The 22,744-nt window shown below is 41.3% G+C and overlaps 1 protein-coding gene across 1 annotated transcript; it reads left to right on the forward strand.

The window, feature by feature from the left end:
* Window positions 1–17,450: 17,450 nt before the first annotated feature.
* Window positions 17,451–19,049, forward strand: LOC143273516 (endogenous retrovirus group K member 10 Gag polyprotein-like). The gene has a single exon (XM_076573596.1). It carries the CDS (start codon window positions 17,451–17,453, stop codon window positions 19,047–19,049), a length of 1,599 nt encoding a protein of 532 aa, XP_076429711.1.
* The last annotated feature ends 3,695 nt before the right edge of the window (window positions 19,050–22,744 follow it).

Genomic DNA, 22,744 nt, shown 5'->3' on the forward strand with positions numbered 1-22,744 from the left:
TAGAGTACAAGAGTGCCCATTTCTCAAAAGCAGAGTGTTTTTCCTGTAAGGCAATCTAAGGTTCAATTGCCATTTTAAACGTAGTTGATTCACATTCACTTTCACGATCTAGCACCAAGTGTTAATTCAGTGTAAGAACAGCCACTCTTGTGCTCTTGGGCCATACTAACTACAAATAGCACTCATGTCTCTTCCCAGCAAGTACAGTGTATTTGACTTAAGAGCAGCTCCTATTCTAGTCCGTTTCCAAAGCTGAGTAGAACAAGATATGCCCCGTTTGTGTTGGACGCACAGTTCTTTTTTTCCTAGCCAGCTCAGTGTTCTGGCCATATAGGAAACACAGTAGACTCTAAGAGGTCACGTTTCTCAGGCAGAGTGTTTTCCTTGTAACGCAGGCTATTGTTCAATTGCCGTTCTTAAAAGGAGTTGAATAAATTCAGTTTCACATTCTAGCAGCACATGTTAATTCAGGGTAAGAACATCCACTCTTGTATTCTTCTGGCCATACTCAGTGCAAATAGCATTCGCATCTGTTCCCACAAAGTACAGTGTATTGGATTGAAGAGAAGTTTTTTTTTTCTAGTAAGTTTCCAATGCTGAGTTTAACTAGATATGCCCCGATTGTGTCGGAAGCACAGTTGTTTTTTTTTCTGAGCCAGCTCACTCTTCTGGCCCTATAGATAACACAGTGGAGTACAAGAGTGCCCATTTCTCAAAAGCAGAGTCTTTTTCTTATAAGGCAAGCTACATTTCAATTGACATTCTTAAACGGAATTGAATCACATTCAGTTCCACCTTCTACTAGCAATTGTAAATAGGGTAAGAACAGCCACTCTTTTGCTCTTATGGCCATACACATTGCAAATAACACTCGCGTGTCTTCCCAGGAAGTACAGTGTATTGGACTGAAGAGAAGCTCCTATTTTAGTCAGTTTGCAATGATGAGTTGAACTAGATATGCCCCGTTTGTGTAGGAAGCACAGTTCTTTTGTTCTGAGCCAGTTCACTGTGTAGTAAAAGAGTGCCTGTTTCTCAAAAGCAGAGGGGATTTCTTGTAAGGCAAGCTAGGGTTCAATTTCCATTTTCAAAGGAGTTGAATCATGCTCAGTTTCACGTACTAGTAGCAAGTGTTTATTCAGGGTAAGAACAGACACTATTGAGCTCTTCTGGCCTCAACAGTTCAAATAGCAATCGCGTGTGTTCTCAGCAAGTAGAGTGTATTGGACTGAAGAGAAGCTCCTATTCTAGTCATTTTCCAATGCTGAGTTGAACTAGATATGCCCCTTTTGTGTAGGAAGCACAGTTCTTTTGTTCTGCAAAATCTCACTGTTTTGGCCATATAGGAAACACAGTAGAGTACTAGAGTGCCCGTTTCTCAAAAGCAGAGTGTATTTCTTGTAAGGCAATCTAGGGATAAATTGCCATTCTTAAGCAGAGTTGTATTACGCTCAGTTTCACGTTCTAGCAGCAAGTGTTAATTCAGGGTAAGAAAAGCCACTCTTGTGGTCTTCTGGACGTACACAGTGCTAGTAGCACTAGCGTCAGTTCCCAGCAAGTACAGTGTATTGGACTGAAGAGAAGCTTGTATTCTAGTCAGTATTCAATGTTGAGTTGAACTAGATATGCCCCGTTTGTGTATGAAGCACAATTCTTTTGTTCTGAGTCACCTACTGTTCTGGGCCTATAGGAAACACAGTACAGTACAAGAGTGCCTGATTATCAAAAGCAGAGTGTTTTTCTTGTAAGGCAAGCTAGGGTTCAATTGCCATTCTAAAGTGGAGTTGAATCTCATACAGTTTCACTTTCCAACAGAAAGTGTTAATTCAGCATAAAAGCAGTCACTCTTTTGCTCTTCTGGCCATACACAGTGCATATAGCACTCGCGTCTGTTCCCAGCAAGTACAGTGTATTGGACTGAAGAGAGCTCTTATTCTAGTCAGTTTCCAATGCTGAGTTGATCTATAAATGCCCTGTTTTTGTAGGAAGCACAGTTCTTTTGTAGTGATCCACTCAATCTTCTGGCCCTATAGGAAACACAGTAGAGTACAAGAGTGCCCGTTTCTCAAAAGCAGAGTGTTTTTCTTGTAAGGCAAGCCAGGGTTCAATTGCCATTCTTGAAAGGAATTGTATCCAGTTCAGTTTCCCGTTCTAGCAGCATGTTTAATTCAGGGTAAGAACAGGCACTCTTGTGCAATTATGTCCATACACAGTGCAAATAGCACTCGCGTCTGTTCCCAGCAAGTACACTGTATTGGACTGAAGAGAAGCTCCTATTCTAGTCAGTTTCCAATGCTGAGTTGAACTACATATGCTCGGTTTGTGTAGGAAGCAGAGTTCTTTTGTTCTGTGCCAACTCACTATTTGGCACTATAGGAAACACATTAGAGTACAAGAGTGCCCATTTCTCAAAAGCAGAGTGTTTTTCCTGTAAGGCAATCTAAGGTTCAATTGCCATTTTAAACGGAGTTGATTCACATTCACTTTCACGATCTAGCAGCAAGTATTAATTCAGTGTAAGTACAGCCACTCTTGTGCTCTTGGGCCATACAAACTACAAATAGTACTCGTGTCTCTTCCCAGCAAGTACAGTGTATTTGACTTAAGAGCAGCTCCTATTCTAGTCCGTTTCCAAAGCTGAGTTGAACTAGATATGCCCCGTTTGTGTAGGAAGCACAGTTCTTTTGATCTGAGCCAGCTCAGTGTTCCGTCCCTATAAAAAACACAGAAGAGTACAAGAGTGCCCGTTTCACAAAAGCAAAGTGGTTTTTTTTTATAAGGCAAGCTAGGGATGAATGACCATTATTAAACGGATTTGAATCACGATCAGTTTCACGTTCTAGCAGGAGGTCTTAATTCATGGTAAGAACAGTCACGCTTGTGCTCTTCTGGCCATGCACAGTGCAAATAGCACTCGCGTCTGTTCCCAGCAAGTACAGTGTATTGGACTGAAGAGAGCTCCTATTCTAGTCAGCATCCAATGCTGAGTTGAACTAGATATGCCTGATTTTGTAGGAAGCACAGTTCTCTTGTTCTGAGCCAGCACACTGTTTTGTCCCTATAGGAAACACATTCAGAACAAGCATGCCCGTTTCTGAAATCAGAGGGTTTTTCATTATAGGTAAGCTAGGTTTTAATTGCCATTCTTTAACGGATTTGAATCATGTTCAGTTTACGTTCTATCAGCAAGTGTTAATTCAGGGTAAAGAAATCCACTCTTGTTCTCTTCTGGCCATACACAGAGCAAATTCCACTCGCGTCTGTTGGCAGCAAGTACAGTGTATTGGACTGAAGAGAAGCTCCCATTCCAGTCAGTATCCAATGCTGAGTGGAACTCGATATGCACCGTTTGTGTAGGAAGCACAGTTATTTTGGTCTGAGACAGCTCACTGTTCTGGCCCTATAGGAAACACATTATTGTACAAGAGTGCCCATTTGTCAAAATCAGAGTGATTTCTTGTAAGGCAAGGTAGGGTTCTATAGCCATTCTTAAACGGAGTTGAATCACATTCGGATTCACTTCCTAGCAGCAAGTGTTAATTCAGGGAAAGACCAGCAAATCCTCTGATCTTCTGGCCATACACAGTGCAAATAGCATTCACGTCTGTTCCCAGCAAGTACAGTGTATTGGACTGAAGAGAGCTTCTATTCTAGTCAATTTCCAATGCTGAGTTGAACTAGATATACCCTGATTGTGTTGGAAGCACAGTTCTTTTCTTCTAGCCCACTCACTGTTCCTGCCCTATAGATAACACAGTAGAGTATAAGATTGCCCGTTTCTCAAAAGCAGAGTGTTGTACTTGTAGGCAAGCTATGGTTCAATTGCCATTCTTAAACGAAGTTGAATCACGTTAAGTTTCAGGTTCTAGCAGCAAGTGTTAATTAAGGGTAAGAACAGCCACTCTTGTGCTCTTCTTGTCATACACAGTTCAAAAAGCACTCACATCTGTTCCCAGCAAATACAGTGTATTGGACGGAAGAGAGCTCCTATTTTAGTCAGTTACCAATGCTGGGACGAATAGATATGCCCCGTTTGTGTAGGATGCACAGTTCTTTTGTTCTGAGCCAGCTCACTGTTCCCAGCAAGTACAATGTATTGTACTGAAGAGAAGCTTGTATTCTAGTCAGTATTCAATGTTGAGTTGAACTAGATATGCCCCGTTTGTGTATGAAGCACAATTCTTTTGTTCTGAGTCACCTAACTGTTCTGGGCCTATGGGAAACACAGTACAGTACAAGAGTGCCCGATTCTCAAAAGCAGAGAGTTTTTCTTGTAAGGCAAGCTAGGGTTCAATTGCCATTCTAAAGTGGAGTTGAATCACATACAGTTTCACGTTCCAACAGAAAGTGTTAATTCAGCATAAGAACAGCCACTCTTGTGCTCTTCTGGCCATACACAGTGTATATAGCACTCGCGTCTGTTCCCAGCAAGTACAGTGTATTGGACTGAAGAGAGCTCTTATTCTAGTCAGTTTCCAATGCTGAGTTGATCTAGAAATGCCCTTTTTCTGTAAGAAGTACAGTTCTTCTGTAGTGATCCACTCAATCTTCTGGCCCTATAGGAAACACAGTAGAGTACAAGAGTGCCCGTTTTTCAAAAGCAGAGTGTTTTTCTTGTAAGGCAAGCCAGGGTTCAATTGCCATTCTTGATAGGAGTTGTATCCAGTTCAGTTTCACGTTCTTGCAGCAAGTTTATTTCAGGGTAAGAACAGGCACTCTTGTGCAATTATGTCCATACACAGTGCAAATAGCACTCACGTCTGTTCCCAGCAAGTACACTGTATTGGACTGAAGAGAAGCTCCTATTCTAGTCAGTTTCCAATGCTGAGTTGAACTACATATGCTCGGTTTGTGTAGAAAGCAGAGTTCTTTTGTTCTGTGCCAACTCTCTATTTGGCACTATAGGAAACACATTAGAGTACAAGAGTGCCCATTTCTCAAAAGCAGAGTGTTTTTCCTGTAAGGCAATCTAAGGTTCAATTGCCATTTTAAACGTAGTTGATGCACATTCACTTTCACGATCTAGCACCAAGTGTTAATTCAGTGTAAGAACAGCCACTCTTGTGCTCTTGGGCCATACTAACTACAAATAGCACTCATGTCTCTTCCCAGCAAGTACAGTGTATTTGACTTAAGAGCAGCTCCTATTCTAGTCCGTTTCCAAAGCTGAGTAGAACAAGATATGCCCCGTTTGTGTTGGACGCACAGTTCTTTTTTTCCTAGCCAGCTCAGTGTTCTGGCCATATAGGAAACACAGTAGACTCTAAGAGGTCACGTTTCTCAGGCAGAGTGTTTTCCTTGTAACGCAGGCTATTGTTCAATTGCCGTTCTTAAAAGGAGTTGAATAAATTCAGTTTCACATTCTAGCAGCACATGTTAATTCAGGGTAAGAACATCCACTCTTGTATTCTTCTGGCCATACTCAGTGCAAATAGCATTCGCATCTGTTCCCACAAAGTACAGTGTATTGGATTGAAGAGAAGTTTTTTTTTTTCTAGTAAGTTTCCAATGCTGAGTTTAACTAGATATGCCCCGATTGTGTCAGAAGCACAGTTGTTTTTTTTTCTGAGCCAGCTCACTCTTCTGGCCCTATAGATAACACAGTGGAGTACAAGAGTGCCCATTTCTCAAAAGCAGAGTCTTTTTCTTATAAGGCAAGCTACATTTCAATTGACATTCTTAAACGGAATTGAATCACATTCAGTTCCACCTTCTACTAGCAATTGTAAATAGGGTAAGAACAGCCACTCTTTTGCTCTTATGGCCATACACATTGCAAATAACACTCGCGTGTCTTCCCAGGAAGTACAGTGTATTGGACTGAAGAGAAGCTCCTATTTTAGTCAGTTTGCAATGATGAGTTGAACTAGATATGTCCCGTTTGTGTAGGAAGCACAGTTCTTTTGTTCTGAGCCAGTTCACTGTGTAGTAAAAGAGTGCCTGTTTCTCAAAAGCAGAGGGGATTTCTTGTAAGGCAAGCTAGGGTTCAATTTCCATTTTCAAAGGAGTTGAATCATGCTCAGTTTCACGTACTAGTAGCAAGTGTTTATTCAGGGTAAGAACAGACACTATTGAGCTCTTCTGGCCTCAACAGTTCAAATAGCAATCGCGTGTTTCTAGGCAAGTAGAGTGTATTGGACTGAAGAGAAGCTCCTATTCTAGTCATTTTCCAATGCTGAGTTGAACTAGATATGCCCCTTTTGTGTAGGAAGCACAGTTCTTTTGTTCTGCAAAATCTCACTGTTTTGGCCATATAGGAAACACAGTAGAGTACTAGAGTGCCCATTTCTCAAAAGCAGAGTGTATTTCTTGTAAGGCAATCTAGGGATAAATTGCCATTCTTAAGCAGAGTTGTATTACGCTCAGTTTCACGATCTAGCAGCAAGTGTTAATTCAGGGTAAGAAAAGCCACTCTTGTGGTCTTCTGAACGTACACAGTGCTAGTAGCACTAGCGTCAGTTCCCAGCAAGTACAGTGTATTGGACTGAAGAGAAGCTTGTATTCTAGTCAGTATTCAATGTTGAGTTGAACTAGATATGCCCCGTTTGTGTATGAAGCACAATTCTTTTGTTCCTAGTCACCTACTGTTCTGGGCCTATAGGAAACACAGTACAGTACAAGAGTGCCTGATTCTCAAAAGCAGAGTGTTTTTCTTGTAAGGCAAGCTAGGGTTCAATTGCCATTCTAAAGTGGAGTTGAATCACATACAGTTTCACTTTCCAACAGAAAGTGTTAATTCAGCATAAAAGCAGTCACTCTTTTGCTCTTCTGGCCATACACAGTGTATATAGCACTCGCGTCTGTTCCCAGCAAGTACAGTGTATTGGACTGAAGAGAGCTCTTATTCTAGTCAGTTTCCAATGCTGAGTTGATCTATAAATGCCCTGTTTTTGTAGGAAGCACAGTTCTTTTGTAGTGATCCACTCAATCTTCTGGCCCTATAGGAAACACAGTAGAGTACAAGAGTGCCCGTTTCTCAAAAGCAGAATGTTTTTCTTGTAAGGCAAGCCAGGGTTCAATTGCCATTCTTGAAAGGAATTGTATCCAGTTCAGTTTCCCGTTCTAGCAGCATGTTTAATTCAGGGTAAGAACAGGCACTCTTGTGCAATTATGTCCATACACAGTGCAAATAGCACTCGCGTCTGTTCCCAGCAAGTACACTGTATTGGACTGAAGAGAAGCTCCTATTCTAGTCAGTTTCCAATGCTGAGTTGAACTACATATGCTCGGTTTGTGTAGGAAGCAGAGTTCTTTTGTTCTGTGCCAACTCACTATTTGGCACTATATGAAACACATTAGAGTACAAGAGTGCCCATTTCTCAAAAGCAGAGTGTTTTTCCTGTAAGGCAATCTAAGGTTCAATTGCCATTTTAAACGGAGTTGATTCACATTCACTTTCACGATCTAGCAGCAAGTATTAATTCAGTGTAAGTACAGCCACTCTTGTGCTCTTGGGCCATACAAACTACAAATAGCACTCGTGTCTCTTCCCAGCAAGTACAGTGTATTTGACTTAAGAGCAGCTGCTATTCTAGTCCGTTTCCAAAGCTGAGTTGAACTAGATATGCCCCGTTTGTGTAGGAAGCACAGTTCTTTTGATCTGAGCCAGCTCAGTGTTCCGGCCCTATAAAAAACACAGAAGAGTACAAGAGTGCCCGTTTCACAAAAGCAAAGTGTTTTTTTTATAAGGCAAGCTAGGGATGAATGACCATTATTAAACGGATTTGAATCACGATCAGTTTCACGTTCTAGCAGGAGGTCTTAATTCATGGTAAGAACAGTCACGCTTGTGCTCTTCTGGCCATGCACAGTGCAAATAGCACTCGCGTCTGTTCCCAGCAAGTACAGTGTATTGGACTGAAGAGAGCTCCTATTCTAGTCAGCATCCAATTCTGAGTTGAACTAGATATGCCTGATTTTGTAGGAAGCACAGTTCTCTTGTTCTGAGCCAGCACACTGTTTTGTCCCTATAGGAAACACATTCAGAACAAGCATGCCCGTTTCTGAAATCAGAGGGTTTTTCATTATAGGTAAGCTAGGTTTTAATTGCCATTCTTTAACGGATTTCAATCATGTTCAGTTTACGTTCTATCAGCAAGTGTTAATTCAGGGTAAAGAAATCCACTCTTGTTCTCTTTTGGCCATACACAGAGCAAATTCCACTCGCGTCTGTTGGCAGCAAGTACAGTGTATTGGACTGAAGAGAAGCTCCCATTCCAGTCAGTATCCAATGCTGAGTGGAACTCGATATGCACCGTTTGTGTAGGAAGCACAGTTCTTTTGGTCTGAGACAGCTCACTGTTCTGGCCCTATAGGAAACACATTATTGTACAAGAGTGCCCATTTGTCAAAATCAGAGTGATTTCTTGTAAGGCAAGGTAGGGTTCTATAGCCATTCTTAAACGGAGTTGAATCACATTCGGATTCACTTTCTAGCAGCAAGTGTTAATTCAGGGAAAGACCAGCAAATCCTCTGATCTTCTGGCCATACACAGTGCAAATAGCATTCACGTCTGTTCCCAGCAAGTACAGTGTATTGGACTGAAGAGAGCTTCTATTCTAGTCAATTTCCAATGCTGACTTGAACTAGATATACCCTGATTGTGTTGGAAGCACAGTTCTTTTCTTCTAGCCCACTCACTGTTCCTGCCCTATAGATAACACAGTAGAGTATAAGATTGCCCGTTTCTCAAAAGCAGAGTGTTGTACTTGTAGGCAACTATGGTTCAATTGCCATTCTTAAACGAAGTTGAATCACGTTAAGTTTCAGGTTCTAGCAGCAAGTGTTAATTAAGGGTAAGAACAGCCACTCTTGTGCTCTTCTTGTCATACACAGTTCAAAAAGCACTCACATCTGTTCCCAGCAAATACAGTGTATTGGACGGAAGAGAGCTCCTATTTTAGTCAGTTACCAATGCTGAGATGAATAGATATGCCCCGTTTGTGTAGGATGCACAGTTCTTTTGTTCTGAGCCAGCTCACTGTTCCCAGCAAGTACAATGTATTGTACTGAAGAGAAGCTTGTATTCTAGTCAGTATTCAATGTTGAGTTGAACTAGATATGCCCCGTTTGTGTATGAAGCACAATTCTTTTGTTCTGAGTCACCTAACTGTTCTGGGCCTATGGGAAACACAGTACAGTACAAGAGTGCCCGATTCTCAAAAGCAGAGTGTTTTTCTTGTAAGGCAAGCTAGGGTTCAATTGCCATTCTAAAGTGGAGTTGAATCACATACAGTTTCACGTTCCAACAGAAAGTGTTAATTCAGCATAAAAACAGCCACTCTTTTGCTCTTCTGTCCATACACAGAGCAAATACCACTCGCGTCTGTTCCCAGCAAGTACAGTGTATTAGATTGAAGAGAAGTTCCTATTCTAGTCTGTTTCCAATGCTGAGTTGAACTAGTTATGTCCCGTTTGTGTATGAAGCACAGTTCTTTTGTTGTGAGCCAGCTCACTGTTCTTTCCCTATTGGAAACACAGTAGAGTACAAGAGTGCCCATTTCTGAAAAGCAGTGTTTTTCTTCTACGGAAAGATAGGGTGCAATTGCCATTCTTAAATGGAGTTGAATCACTTTCAATTTCACATTCTAGCAGAAAGTGTTAACTCAGGCTAAGAACAGCCATCTTGTGGTCTTCTGGCCTTACACAGTGCAAATAGCCCTCGCCTCAGTTCCCAGCAAATACAGTGTGTTGGACTGAAGAGAAGCTCCTATTCTAGTCTGTTTCCAATGCTGAAGTGAACTAGTATAGTCCCGTTTGTGTAGGAAGCACAGTTCTTTTGTTGTGAGGCAGCTCACTATTCTGGTCATATAGGAAACACTGTAGAGTTCAAGAGTGCCCATTTCTCAAAAGAGGAGTGTTTTTCTTGCAAGACAAGCTAGGGTTGAATTGCCATTCTTAAATGGATTTGAATCACCTTCAATTTCCCGTTCTAGCATCAAGAGTTATTTAACTCTAATAACAGCAACTCTTGTGTTCTTCTGGCCATACACAGTGCAAATACCACTCGCGTCTGTTCAAAGCAAGTACAGTGTATTGGATGGAAGAGAAGCTCCTATTTCTAGTCAGTTTCCAATGCTGATTTGAACTATATAAGCCCCGTTTGTGTAATAAGCACAGTTCTTTTGTTGTGAGGCAGCACACTCTTCTGGCCCTGTAGGAAACACAGTAGAGTACAAGACTGCCTGATTCTCAAAAGCAGAGTGTTTTTCTTGTAAGGCAATCTAGGGTTCTATTGCCATTCTTAAACGAGTTGAATCAATTTCAGTTTCATGTTCTAGCTGCAAGTGTTAATTCAGGGTAAGAAAAGCCACTCTTGTGCTCTTCAGTACATACACAGTGCAAATGGCACTCGCTACTGTTCCCAGCAAATACAGTGTATTGAATTGAAGAGAAGCTCTTATTCTAGTCAGTTTCCAATGCTGAGTTGAACTAGAAATGCCCCGTTTGTGTAGGAAGCACAGTTCTTTTGTTGTGAGCCAGCTTACTCTTCTGGCCCTATAAGAAACACAGTAGAGGGCAAGAATGCCCGTTTCTCAAAAGCATATATTTTTAAGGACACCTAGAGTTAAATTGCCATTCTTAAAGGGAGTTAAATAACGTTCAGTTTCACGTTCTAGCAGCAAGTGTTAACTCACCCTAAGAACAGTCATTCTTGTGCTCTTCTGGCCATACACAGTACAAATAGCATTTGCATCTTTTCCCATCAAATACAGTGTATTGGACAGAAGAGAAGGTCCTATTTCTAGTCAGTTTCCCATGTTGAGTTGAAGTAGATATGCCCCGATTGTGTAGGAAGCACAGTTCTTTTTTTGTGAGGCAGCTCACTGCTCTGGCCTTATAGTAAACACAGGAGAATACAAGAGTGCCCGTTTCTCAAAAGCAGAGTGTTTTTCTTGTAAGACAATCTAGGGTTCAATTGCCATTCTAAAACAGAGTTGAATCAGGTTCAGTTTCACCTTCTAGCTGCAAGTGTTAACTCAGGCTAAGAACAGCAACTCTTGTGTTCTTCTGGCCATACACAGAGCAAATACCACTCGCGTCTGTTCTCAGCAAGTACAGTGTATTGGACAGAGAGAAGATACAAGACTGCCCGATTTTCAAAAGCAGAGTGTTTTTCTTGTAAGGCAAGTTAGGGTTCAATTGCCATTCTTACACTGAGTTGAATCCCCTTTATTTTCACGTTCTAGAAGCAAGTGTTAACTCAGGTTTAGAAGAGCCACTCTTGTGCTCTTCAGGCCATACACAGTGCAAATAGCACTCACGTCTGTTCCCTGCAAGTACAGTGTGTTGGAGTGAAGAGAAGCTCCTATTCTAGTCAATTTCCTATGCTGAGTTGAACTAGATATACTCCATATGTGTAGCAAGCACAATTCTATTGTTCTTAGCCAGCAAACTGTTCTGGCCCTATGGGAAACACAGTAGAGTACAAGAGTGCTCGTTTCTCCAATCAGAGTGTGTTTCTTGTAAGGCAAGCTAGAGTTCAATTGCCATTTTAAACGGAGTTGAATCACCTTCAGTTTCACGCTCTAGCAGCGAGTGTTAACTCAGGCTAAGAACAGCCTCTCTTGTGCTCTTCTTCCCATACACGGTGCAAATAGCATGTCTCTTACCAGCAAGTACAGTGTATTGAACTGAAGAGAAGCTCCTATTCTTGTCAGTTTCCAATGCTGAGTTGAACTAGATATTCCCCTTTGTGTAGGAAGCACAGTTCTTTTGTTGTGAGCCAGCTCATTGCTCTGGCCCTAAAGGAAACACAGTAGAGTACAAGAGTGCCCGTTTCTCAAGATTTGAACTATATAAGCCCCGTTTGTGTAATAAGCACAGTTCTTTTGTTGTTAGGCAGCACACTCTTCTGGCCCTGTAGGAAAGACAGTAGATACAAGAGTGCTCGTTTCTCAAAAGCAGAATGTTTTTCTTAAAATACAATCTATGATTCAATTGCCATTCTTAACGTGGTTCAATCACGTTCAGTTTCACGTTCTAGCAGAAAGTGTTAATTCAGGGTAAGAATTGCCACTCTTTTGCTCTTCTGGCCATACACAGTGCAAATAGCACTCGCGTCTGTCCCAGCAAGTACAGTGTATTGGATTGAAGAGAAGCTCCTATTCTACGAAGTTTTCAATGCTGAGTTGAACTAGTTATGTCCTGTTTGTGTAAGAAGCACAGTTTTTTGTTGTGAGCCATCTCACTGCTCTGGCCCTGTAGGAAACACAGCAGAGTACAAGAGTGCCCATTTCTCCAAAGCAGAATCCTTTTCTTGGAAGGTAAGCTTGGCTTCAATAGCCATTCTTAATCAGAGTTGAATCACCTTCAGTTTCATAATCTAGCGGAAAGTGTTAAATCAGTCTCAGAGCAGTCACACTTGTGCTCTTCTGGCCATACAGAGTGCAAATAGCACTAGCCTCTGTTCCCAGGAAATACAGTGTATTGGACTGAAGAGAAGATCCTATTCTAGTCAGTTTCCAAAGCTGAGTTGAACTAGATATGTCCCATTTGTGTAGGACGAACAATTTGTTTGTTCTGAGCCAGCTCACTCTTCTGGCTATATAGGAAACACAATAGAGTACAAGTGTGCTCGTTTTTTAAAAGCAGAGTTTTTTTTTTGTAAGGCAAGGTAGGGTTCATTTACCATTCTTAAAAGGAGTTGAATCACGTTCAGTTTCACGTTCTAGCAGCAAGTGTTAACTCAGGCTAATAACAGCCTCTCTTGTGCTCTTCTTCCCATACACAGTGCAAATAGCGTGTCTCTTACCAGCAAGTACAGTGTATTGAACTGAAGAGAAGGTCCTATTATTGTCAGTTTCCAATGCAGAGTTGAACTAGATACGTCGCGTTTGGGTTGGAAGCACAGTTCTTTTGTTGTGAACCAGCTCATTGCTCTGGCCCTATAGGAAACACAGTAGAGTACAAGATTGCCCGTTTCTCAAAAGCAGAGTGTTTTTCTTTTAAGGCTAGCTAGAGTTCAATTGCCATTCTTAAACGGAGTTGATCACTTTCAGTTTCTCGTTCTAGTAGCAAGTGTTAAATCAGGCTAAGAACAACCACTCTTGTGCTCTTCTGGCCATACACAAGAAAATAGCCCTCGCGTCTGTTCCCAGCATGTACAGTATGATGGACTGAAGAGAAGCTCCTATTCTAGTTATTTTCCACTGCTGAGTTGAGCTAGATATGCCCCGTTTGAGTAGGAAGCATACTTCTTTGGTTGTGAGCCAGCTCACTATTCTGGCCCTATAGGAAACACAGTAGAGTCCAAGATTTCCCGTTTCTCAAGGGCAGAGGGTTTTTCTTGTAAGGCAAGCTAGGGTACAATTGCCATTCTTAAACGGAGTTGACTCACATTCAGTTTCACGTTCTAGCAGCAAATGATAATTCACGGTAAGAACAGCCACTCTTGTGCTCTTCTAACCATACACAGTTCAAATAGCACTCGCGTCTGTTCCCAGCAAGTACAGGGTATTGGACTGAAGAGAAACTCCTATTCTACACAGCTTTCAATGCTGAATTGAACTAGTTATGTCCCGTTTGTGTAGGAAGCACAATTCTTTTGTTGTGAGCCATCTCACTGCTCTGGCCCTATAGGAAACACAGTAGAGTAAAAGAGTGCCGGTTTCTCAAAAGCAGAATGTTTTTTTTTTTGTAAGGTAAGCTAGGCTTCCATTCCCATTCTTAATCAGAGTTGAATCACCTTCAGTTTCATGTTCTAGCAGCAAGTGTTAAATCAGTCTCAGAGCAGTCACGCTTGTGCTCTTCTGGCCATACACAGTGCAAATATCACTAGCCTCTGTTCCCAGGAAATACAGTGCATTGGACTGAAGAGAAGCTCCTATTCCAGTCAGTTTCCAATGCTGAGTTGAACTAGATATGCCCCGTTTGTGTAGGACGAACAATTTGTTTGTTCTGAGCCAGCTCACTGTTCTTGCCATATAGGAAACACAATAGAGTACAAGTGTGCTCGTTTCTCAAAAGCAGAGTTTTTTTCTTGTAAGGCAAGTTAGGATTCATTTGCCATTCTTAAAAGGAGTTGAATCACGTTCAGTTTCACGTTCTAGCAGCAAGTGTTAATTCCGGCTAAGAACTGCCACTCTTGTGCTCTTCTGGCCTTACACACTGCAAATAGCACTTGCGCTGTTCCCAGCAAGTACAGTGTGTTGGACTGAAGCAAAGCTCCTATTCTAGTCAGTTTTCAATGCTGAGTTGAACTAGATATGACCTGTTTGTGTAAAAAGCACAGGTCTTTTATTCTGAGCCAGCTCACTGTTCTTGCCCTATAGGAAACACAGCAGAGTAAAAGAGTGCCCGTTTCTGAAATGCAGAGTGTTCTTCTTGTAGCTAGGGTTCAATTGCCATTCTTAAACGGAGTTGAATCACCTTCAGTTTCATGTCCTAGCAGCAAGTGTTAACTCAGGCTAAGAACAGCCACTCTTGTGCCTTTATGGCCATACACAGTGCAAAGAGCGCGTCTCCTCCCAGCAAGTACAGTGTATTGAATTAAAGAGAAGCTCCTATTCTAGTCAGTTTCCAATGCTGAGTTGAACTAGATATGCCCCGTTTGTGTAGGAAGCACAGTTCTTATGTTGTGAGCCAGTTCACTGTTCTTTCCCTATAGGAAACACAGTAGAGTACATGACTGCCCGTTTCTCAAAAGCAGGGTGTTTTTCTTGTAAGGCAAGCTAGGGTACAATTGCCATTCTTAAAATGCGTTGAATCACGTTCAGTTTCACGTTCTACCAGCACTTGTTAAATCAGGGTAAGAACATCCACTCCTGTGCTCTTCGGGCCATACACCCTGCAAATAGCACTCACACTCTTCCCAGCATGTACAACGTGTTGGACTGAAAAGAAGCTCCTATTCTATTCAGTTTCCAATGCTGAGTTGAACTAGATATGCCCAGTTTATGTAGCAAGCACAGTTCTTTTGTTCTTAGCCAGTAAACTGTTCTGGCCATATGGGAAACACATTAGAGTACAAGAGTGCATGTTTCTCCAAAGCAGAGTTTTTTTTTTGTAAGGCAAGTTATGGTTCAATTGCCATTCTTAAACGGAGTTGAATCAACTTCACTTTCACGTTCTAGCAGCAAGTGTTAATTCAGGGTAAGAACAGCCACTCTTGTGCTCTTCTGGCCATACACAGTGAAAATAGCACACACCTCTGTTCCCAGCAAGTACAGTGTATTGGACTGAAGAGAAGCTCCTATTCTAGTAAGTTTCCAATGCTGAGTTGAACTAGATAAGCCCTGTTTGTGTAGGAAGCACAGTTCTTTTGTTCTAAGCAGGCTCAATGTTCTTTCCCTTTAGGAAGCACAGTAGAGTACAAAAGTGCCCTTTCTCAAAAGCAGAAAGTTTTTCTTGTAAGTTAAGCTAGGCTTCAATTGCCCTTCTTAAACGGGTTGAATCACCTTCAGTTTCTCATTCTACCAGCAAGTGTTAACTCAATCTAAGAACAGTCACTCTTGGGCTCTTCTGGCCATACACAGTGCAAATAGCATTTGCGTTAGTTCCCTGCATGTACAGTATGTTGGACTGAATAGAAGCTCCTATTCTAGTCAGTTTCCAATGCTGAGTTGAACTAGATATGGCCCGATTTGTAGCAAGCACACTTCTTTTTTTCTGAGCCAGCTCACTGTTCTGGCCATATAGGAAACACAGTAGAGTACATGTGTGCCCATTTCTCAAAATCAGAGTGTTTTTCTTGTAAGGCAAGCTAGTGTTCATTTGCCATTCTTAAAAGGAGTTGAATCACATTCAGTTTCACATTCTAACAGCAAGTGTTAACTCAGGCTAAGAGCAGCGACTCTTGTGCTCTTCTGGACATACACAGTACAAATAGCACTCGCATCAGTTCCCATCACATACAGTGCATTGGTCTGAAGAGAAGCTCCTATTCTAGTCAGTTTCCAATGCTGAATTGAACTAGATAAGCCCCGTTTGTATAGGAGGCCCAGTTCTCTTGTTCTGAGCCAACTCACTTTCTGGCCCTACAGGAAACACAGTAGAGAAGAAAAGTGCCTGTTTCTCAAAAGCAGAGTGTTTTTGTAAGGCAAGCTAGGGTTAAATTGTCATTCTTAAATGGAGTTGAATCACGTTCATTTTCACGTTCTAGCAGCAAGTGATAATTCAGGGTAAGATTAGCCACTCTTGTGCTCTTCTGGCCATATACAGTGCACATAGAACTCACATCTGTTCTCAGCAAGTACAGTGTATTGTGCCACACCAACTCCGGTGTCGCCCGTGTGACATGAACAATTATGTCAATAATAGCGGACGGGAGATACGTGTCCCACGGGACTAAGCTCCCTGGAGGTCCCTGGCAGAGTACCCGTGTTATGTCTCGTTCTCAAAGGAGACGTGCTTCAGAGATCATGAGCTCCCTGGGCTATGGGTTCTGTATAACTGCTTTTTTGATAATGTTCTAATTAATCTATAAAACACAGCCAAAATTAATGAATGCTTGGGTTGTGAACTGGGGAGGAAAGGGGAAGTTGGACATGGATCTTATTTAGATATAGCAGAATGAACTATTCCTTAAAGACCTCAAGCCTCAAGCCTCTAGATAATAGAAAATATAATATCTCAGGCACTTCTAGGGAATGAACACTCACCCACTAGGAATCCCAACTAAAGAGATTTATGGCAGAAAACATTATTTCATAGGAGGCAGATGGTGGGCCCCTCTGTTTAGGAAGTTCAGCATGGGAAACTTAAGGACTACAGCAGAACTCCTTCCCCTGACAGGTGTAAAAGTACAAGAGTCCATATTCCAGCAGGTAAAAAAGTTTTATATTAGAGGAGATATATGGTAAAGAACTGAAGAAATACTTAGGGAGGATCTGCAGCATCAAAATTGGCTAAATGGGTCATGAGAACCAGAAAAGTAGAAGTTCATAATAAACTAGAGAGCGGCTGAGATAAAGATAAAGGACACAGCCGCAACCGCAAAGAAGCCTTCACAAGTCTAGGGACTGTACTAAGTTTATAAAACACAGACTGCTCTTTAGGTCACAAAGTTCTTGTGAGTGAAGGGATATGTCTAGCGCCGATTAGTAACTGTGTGCTTGAATTTTTTTTTTAAAAAGGAGATGATGTAATTGAATTATTGCCAAGCTCTTGTTGTTTCCTGTATGACTTGATAGTTTTCTTTTCTGTATATAAACTACTGACTTGCAGAAGTAAAATTGCAGCAGATTCAAACCACTTTTGAGTGTGTTGTCTGTCTGTCAGTCGCCGAATCCTTGCCTTCCTGACTACCCCTACCCAAGCCCTGATTCTCCTACGGTCGTGGTACTCCCGGTGGGCCAGTCCGTGGCAGGTGGCGCCAGAACAGGGACCTTGGGACAGGTAATTCTTTCTCTTTTCTTTTCTTTCTTTTAAGGTTTAGGATTGGCTTTTGCCAGGAAGCTGCATTTCCGCCGATAAAGGATCATCGGTTAAGGGCAAGTAATCTTAAGGTAACATGGGGCAATATGAGTCAAAACAGGAAAGGCTGTTTATGTCAGCATTTAAGCATATGATGGCAAGCAGGGGATTAAAAGTATCGGAACATTCACTAAGAGAGTTCTTTGCCTTTATTAAGAAAGTGAGTCCTTGGTTCCCTGAAGAAGGTACTCTTAACTTGTCAGATTGGAAACGTGTAGGGAAGGAAATGAGAAAATATGTTGAGAAAAATGGTGAAGGGGAACTCCCTCCCCATGCATATCCACTGTGGTTGCAGATGAGAGAGTTATTAACTGATTCTACTGATTTTGAAAGTCTAGTGCAGGAGACAGCTTCCTCTATACATGAGGCTGAGCCAATATCATTAAAGGCTAAATCATATGGTACCAGTTCAAGTAATCCCTCCTCAAGTAATAAGGAGTTGTTATTAGAAGGTGCCAGTAATGTGAAAGCCCAGAAAGATAATGACAATGATGATTGGGACCTAGATGAGGAGGCAGCTAAGTATGGCCCCTCTGAAGATAGGGACCACCATTACGATCATTTCTATTCCATTAAGGCTGTGAAGCAAAAATCTAGAAGACACCCTCTGATCCCTTCTGGTTTTAGAGGAGCTGTGGAAGAAGTAAGGCGAACTGGAGATACTACATTCACCTTCCCAGTGGTGGAAGCCTTGGATGGGGAAGAACCTGTTTGGGAACCTATTCCCCTTAAGACTCTTAAAGAGTTACAGGCAGCTGTTAAAACATCTGGCCCATCAGCACCCTATACCATCCAAGTATTGGACATGGTTGCCAGTTTATGGCTTACACCTTATGACTGGCATCAGACAGCAAAGGCAACCTTGAGTCCAGGGGATTATATCCTTTGGAGGACAGATTATGAGGATAGGTCTAAAGAGACTGTGGCTTCCTTTTTAAAGAAAAGAGGAACCAAACCAGGTATGGATATGCTTTTGGGGACAGGAGCTTATGCCACCCCTCAGTCTCAGACCTCCATCCCTAAAGATGTCCTGGAGACTATTACTCTTAATGCAGTCAATGCATGGAGAAAATTGCCTCCTCCTGGAACCAAGGGAACTGCTCTCTCAAGTATAAGGCAATCCAATGAGGAGCCTTATCAAGACTTTGTCTCTAGACTAGAAGAGGCAGTCAATAGGATGATGCCCCCCTCAGAGGGGACTGACATACTCCTTAAACAGTTGGCATGGGAAAATGCCAACCCCCTATGTCAGAATTTTATTAGACCTGTAAAAAAGACAGGTACTCTACAGGATTATATCAAGGCTTGCATGGATGCCTCACCAGCGGTTGTCCAAGGTATGGCATATGCTGCAGCTATGAAAGGGCAGAGATTTAGCACCTATGTGAAGAAAACATATGGGGGCAGCAATAATCAATCCCCAGAATCCACCTGTTTCAAGTGTGGGCAAATAGGCCACATGCAAAAGGCATGTACAGAGCAAGGCAACAAGGACCATAGAAATACGACTCCTGGATTATGTTTACGGTGTCAGAAAGGAAGACACTGGAGGAATGATTGCAAATCTAAGTTCCACAAAGATGGAAATCCTTTAATAGAAAAAAGAGGTGATAATAGCACTAATTCAAAAAACTAGAAGAGGGGCATCCTCTCAGCCCCGGTAATTCAAGAGAGGCTAATACAGACCTAGACCCTGAGGCTCCAGAATTTACTATCCATGATTTACCTAGAGCAACACCTGGTAGTGCAGGACTAGATCTTGCAAGTTCACAGGATGTCATCCTCTCCTCATGGGGTGGAGTAACTACAGTTCCCACTAAAGTGTTGGGTAAATTACCACAAGGTACAGTGGGACTTATCATTGGAAGGAGTTCCAATTATAAAAAGCATTTTGAAGTTATACCAGATGTGGTAGATTCAGATAGTCAGGGAGAGATAAAAATCCTGATTAGACCATTGAAAGAGACTGTGCAATTACATAAAAATCAGAGAATAGCTCAGCTTCTTCTATTACCTTATATTAATTTACCCAACCAGATCCTGCAGCCCCACAGAGGGACTGGACAGTTCGGATCCTCTGATGTGGTAGCTTGGGTACAGAATATAGGACATCAGAGACCTTTCAAAAGTATAGTTATAAATGGAAAGTATTTTCAAGGTCTTTTGGATACTGGTGCTGATAGAACCTGTATAGCAGGGAAAGACTGGCCTTCCTCATGGCCCTGCCATCAAACATCATCATCGCTTATAGGTTTAGGAGTGGCAGCCAATGTGGCACAGAGCTCCCAGATATTAAAATGGGAATTGGAAGGAAAAACTGGAAAAATTCAGCCATACATCATATCATCCCTGCCTTTCTCCCTTTGGGGAAGAGACATTATGCAAGATTTAGATTTAAAGCTTGTAACATCAGATAACCTTAATATGCAGTATTTTCCATAGGGGCCACTGAGGGCATACATTATGCAGATAAAATAACATGGAAATCGAAAGAGCTTGTATAGCTCAATCAGTGGCCCCTTACAGAAGAAAAAATACAGGCCATTGAGCAGTTAGTACAAGAACAATTAGAAAAAGGACATATTGAAAAAAACAATAGTCCTTGGAATACTCCCATCTTTGTTATAAAGAAAAAGTCAGAAAAATGGAGATGATTACAAGATCTTAGAGCTGTCAATGCTACAATGATAAACATGGGGGCCCTGCAACCAGGGTTACCTTCTCCTGTGACAGTGCCCAAAGGATGGCATATTATAATTATTGATCTTCAAGATTGTTTTTTTACAATTAAACTAAATCCAGATGATTGTAAAAGATTTGCCTTTAGCGTTCCATCAGTAAATTTGAAGAGACCCTATCGAAGATTTCAATGGAAGGTTTTGCCACAAGGAATGAAGAACAGTCCCTCTTTATGCCAAAAATTTGTGGATCAGGATCTTACGAAAGCTAGGGATCAATTTTCAGATGCTTATATCATTCATTATATGGATGATATCCTATTGGCTCATCATACTATGTCAGTATTGGAGAAATTGTTACAGTGTGCTATAGAACAACTGACCCATTTCGGATTAGTTATTGCCCCTGATAAAATTCAGAAAGATAAGCCATTAAGTTATTTAGGACAATGGATACATAATGATTATATATGTTCTCAAAAAATAAATCTCAGGTTGGATAAGTTACAGACATTGAATGATTTTCAAAAATTGTTAGGAAATATCAACTGGATTAGACCCTATTTGAAAATTACTACAGGAGAATTAAGTCCACTGTATTCTTTATTACAAGGAGATACTGTCCCAAGATCTCTTCGTGTCCTCACTCCTGAGGCTTTACGAGCCTTAGAGTTGGTAAAAAAACAGTTAGATAGAACAAAGTTAAAACAATTTACATATAAAAAGGAATGGTCTTTTATCATTTTCAAGACACCCTATACTCCTACGGGATGTTTATGACAAGAAGGAATTTTAGAGTAGATACATCTTTCTCATGTACAATCAAAAATGTTGGCCTCCTATCCTTATCTCTGCTCCCTGTTAATTATTAAAGCTAGACAAAGAGCTAAAAAATTATTTGGTAAAGAGATGGATGATATTATTATCCCTTATAATAAGCTACAATTTGAGAGTCTCTTAAAGAAAGATGAAAACTGGGGTATAGCCTTACAAGGATTTACAGGACAAATCAAGTATTATTATCCTAAATATCCCCTTATTAAATTTTTTAAGGAAGCTGAAGTTATTTTTCCTACAAAAACCTCTTCTCAGCCTTTGGAAGCTGCTGTTTGTATTTTTACCGATGGTTCCTCTAATGGAAGGTCTGCGGTTAACATCTCTGGCAGATCTCCATTGCTTGAAGAAGGAACTCAGATATCTGCACAACAGGCAGAAATAAAAGCTGTCTTGCTTGCATTTAGATCTGTTCCAGAAAAATTTAACCTGTATACAGACTCGAAATATGTGGTTAATCTGTTTCCAGCTATTGAGACTGCTCTATTATCAGGACATTCTCATATCTTGCCATTATTGCAGGGACTGCAAAATTTAATCAGGCAACAAAAAGAGAGGTTTTACATAGGACATATTAGGGGACATACTGCCCTGCCAGGACCTCTGAATGAGGGCAATCATCTAGCAGATGCATTAACTAAGGGATGTATTATGAATATAACTAAAGCTGAGGAGACTCATAAACTACATCACCAGAATGCTTTGGCTTTAAAAAGGATGTTTCATATTACTAGAAAACAAGCTCGACAAATTGTTAAGAATTATGGGAATTGCCCTCAAGTATATCATCCATTAAAAATGGGGGTCAATCCTCGTGGGTTGAAGCCTCTGTCTTTATGACAGATGGATGTCACCCACATTCCTGAATTTGGAAAATTGGCTTATGTTCACGTCACAATGGATACTTATTCCCATATGTTGTTTGCATCAGCAAGAACAGGTGAGGCAGTAAAAGATGTCATTCAACATATGATATAAAGTTTTTCAGTTATGGGACTCCCCCACAGGTTAAAAACTGACAATGCCCCCACTTATGTCTCTAAGGCTTTTAATCAATTTTTACAAAAATGAAATATCTTACATACTACAAGAATCCCCTATAACCCACAAGGGCAAGCAATAATTGAACGTTCACATCAAATATTAAAGAATCAAATAGCTCGTTTAAAGGCAGCTAATGTGTATTTCTCTCCACATCATTTGTTATCTCATTCTCTCTTTGTTATCAATCATTTAAATGTTTATGAACAGGGAGATTCCCCAGCTATGATTCATTGGGGAGGACCGAAAAATACGGCCCTCCCTCGAGTAATGTGGAAAAACTTGTTAACCGGCACCTGGAAAAGTCCGGATATCTTAATTTCCTCTGGAAGAAGATATGCATATGTTTTTCCTCAGGATGCCGACTCTCCAGTCTGGATCCCAGATCGGCTTGTCCGACCAGCTCCTCTCAAGAAGGCAGCGGAGAAAACAAAAGCAAGAGCAGAGAAAGACGGAAACAAAACTACAACACCTTTCACTGACTCCTCGAAGCCTGCCAACTTGGACACAATTGAAGAATCTGACCCAACAGGCCACAGAGCTTGTGACTACACTGAATAAGCCACAGACCCCTGAATTTATTTTTCTTGCTCTTCTATCTATCCTTACAGCTCAGGCTCACACCGTCAATGGGGACAGTTTTTGGGCTTATATACCTAAACCACCCCTCATTCACCCAATAGGATGGATGAGTTCTGAGTCAATAAAAGTCTTAACCAATGACTCGTTGAGACTAGGGGGTTCCCAGGATTCAGATCAAAGATTGAATAGCTCTGCT

This window comes from Peromyscus maniculatus, chromosome 5, assembly GCF_049852395.1.
Source record: "Peromyscus maniculatus bairdii isolate BWxNUB_F1_BW_parent chromosome 5, HU_Pman_BW_mat_3.1, whole genome shotgun sequence".
NCBI classification, from domain to species: Eukaryota; Metazoa; Chordata; class Mammalia; order Rodentia; family Cricetidae; genus Peromyscus; species Peromyscus maniculatus.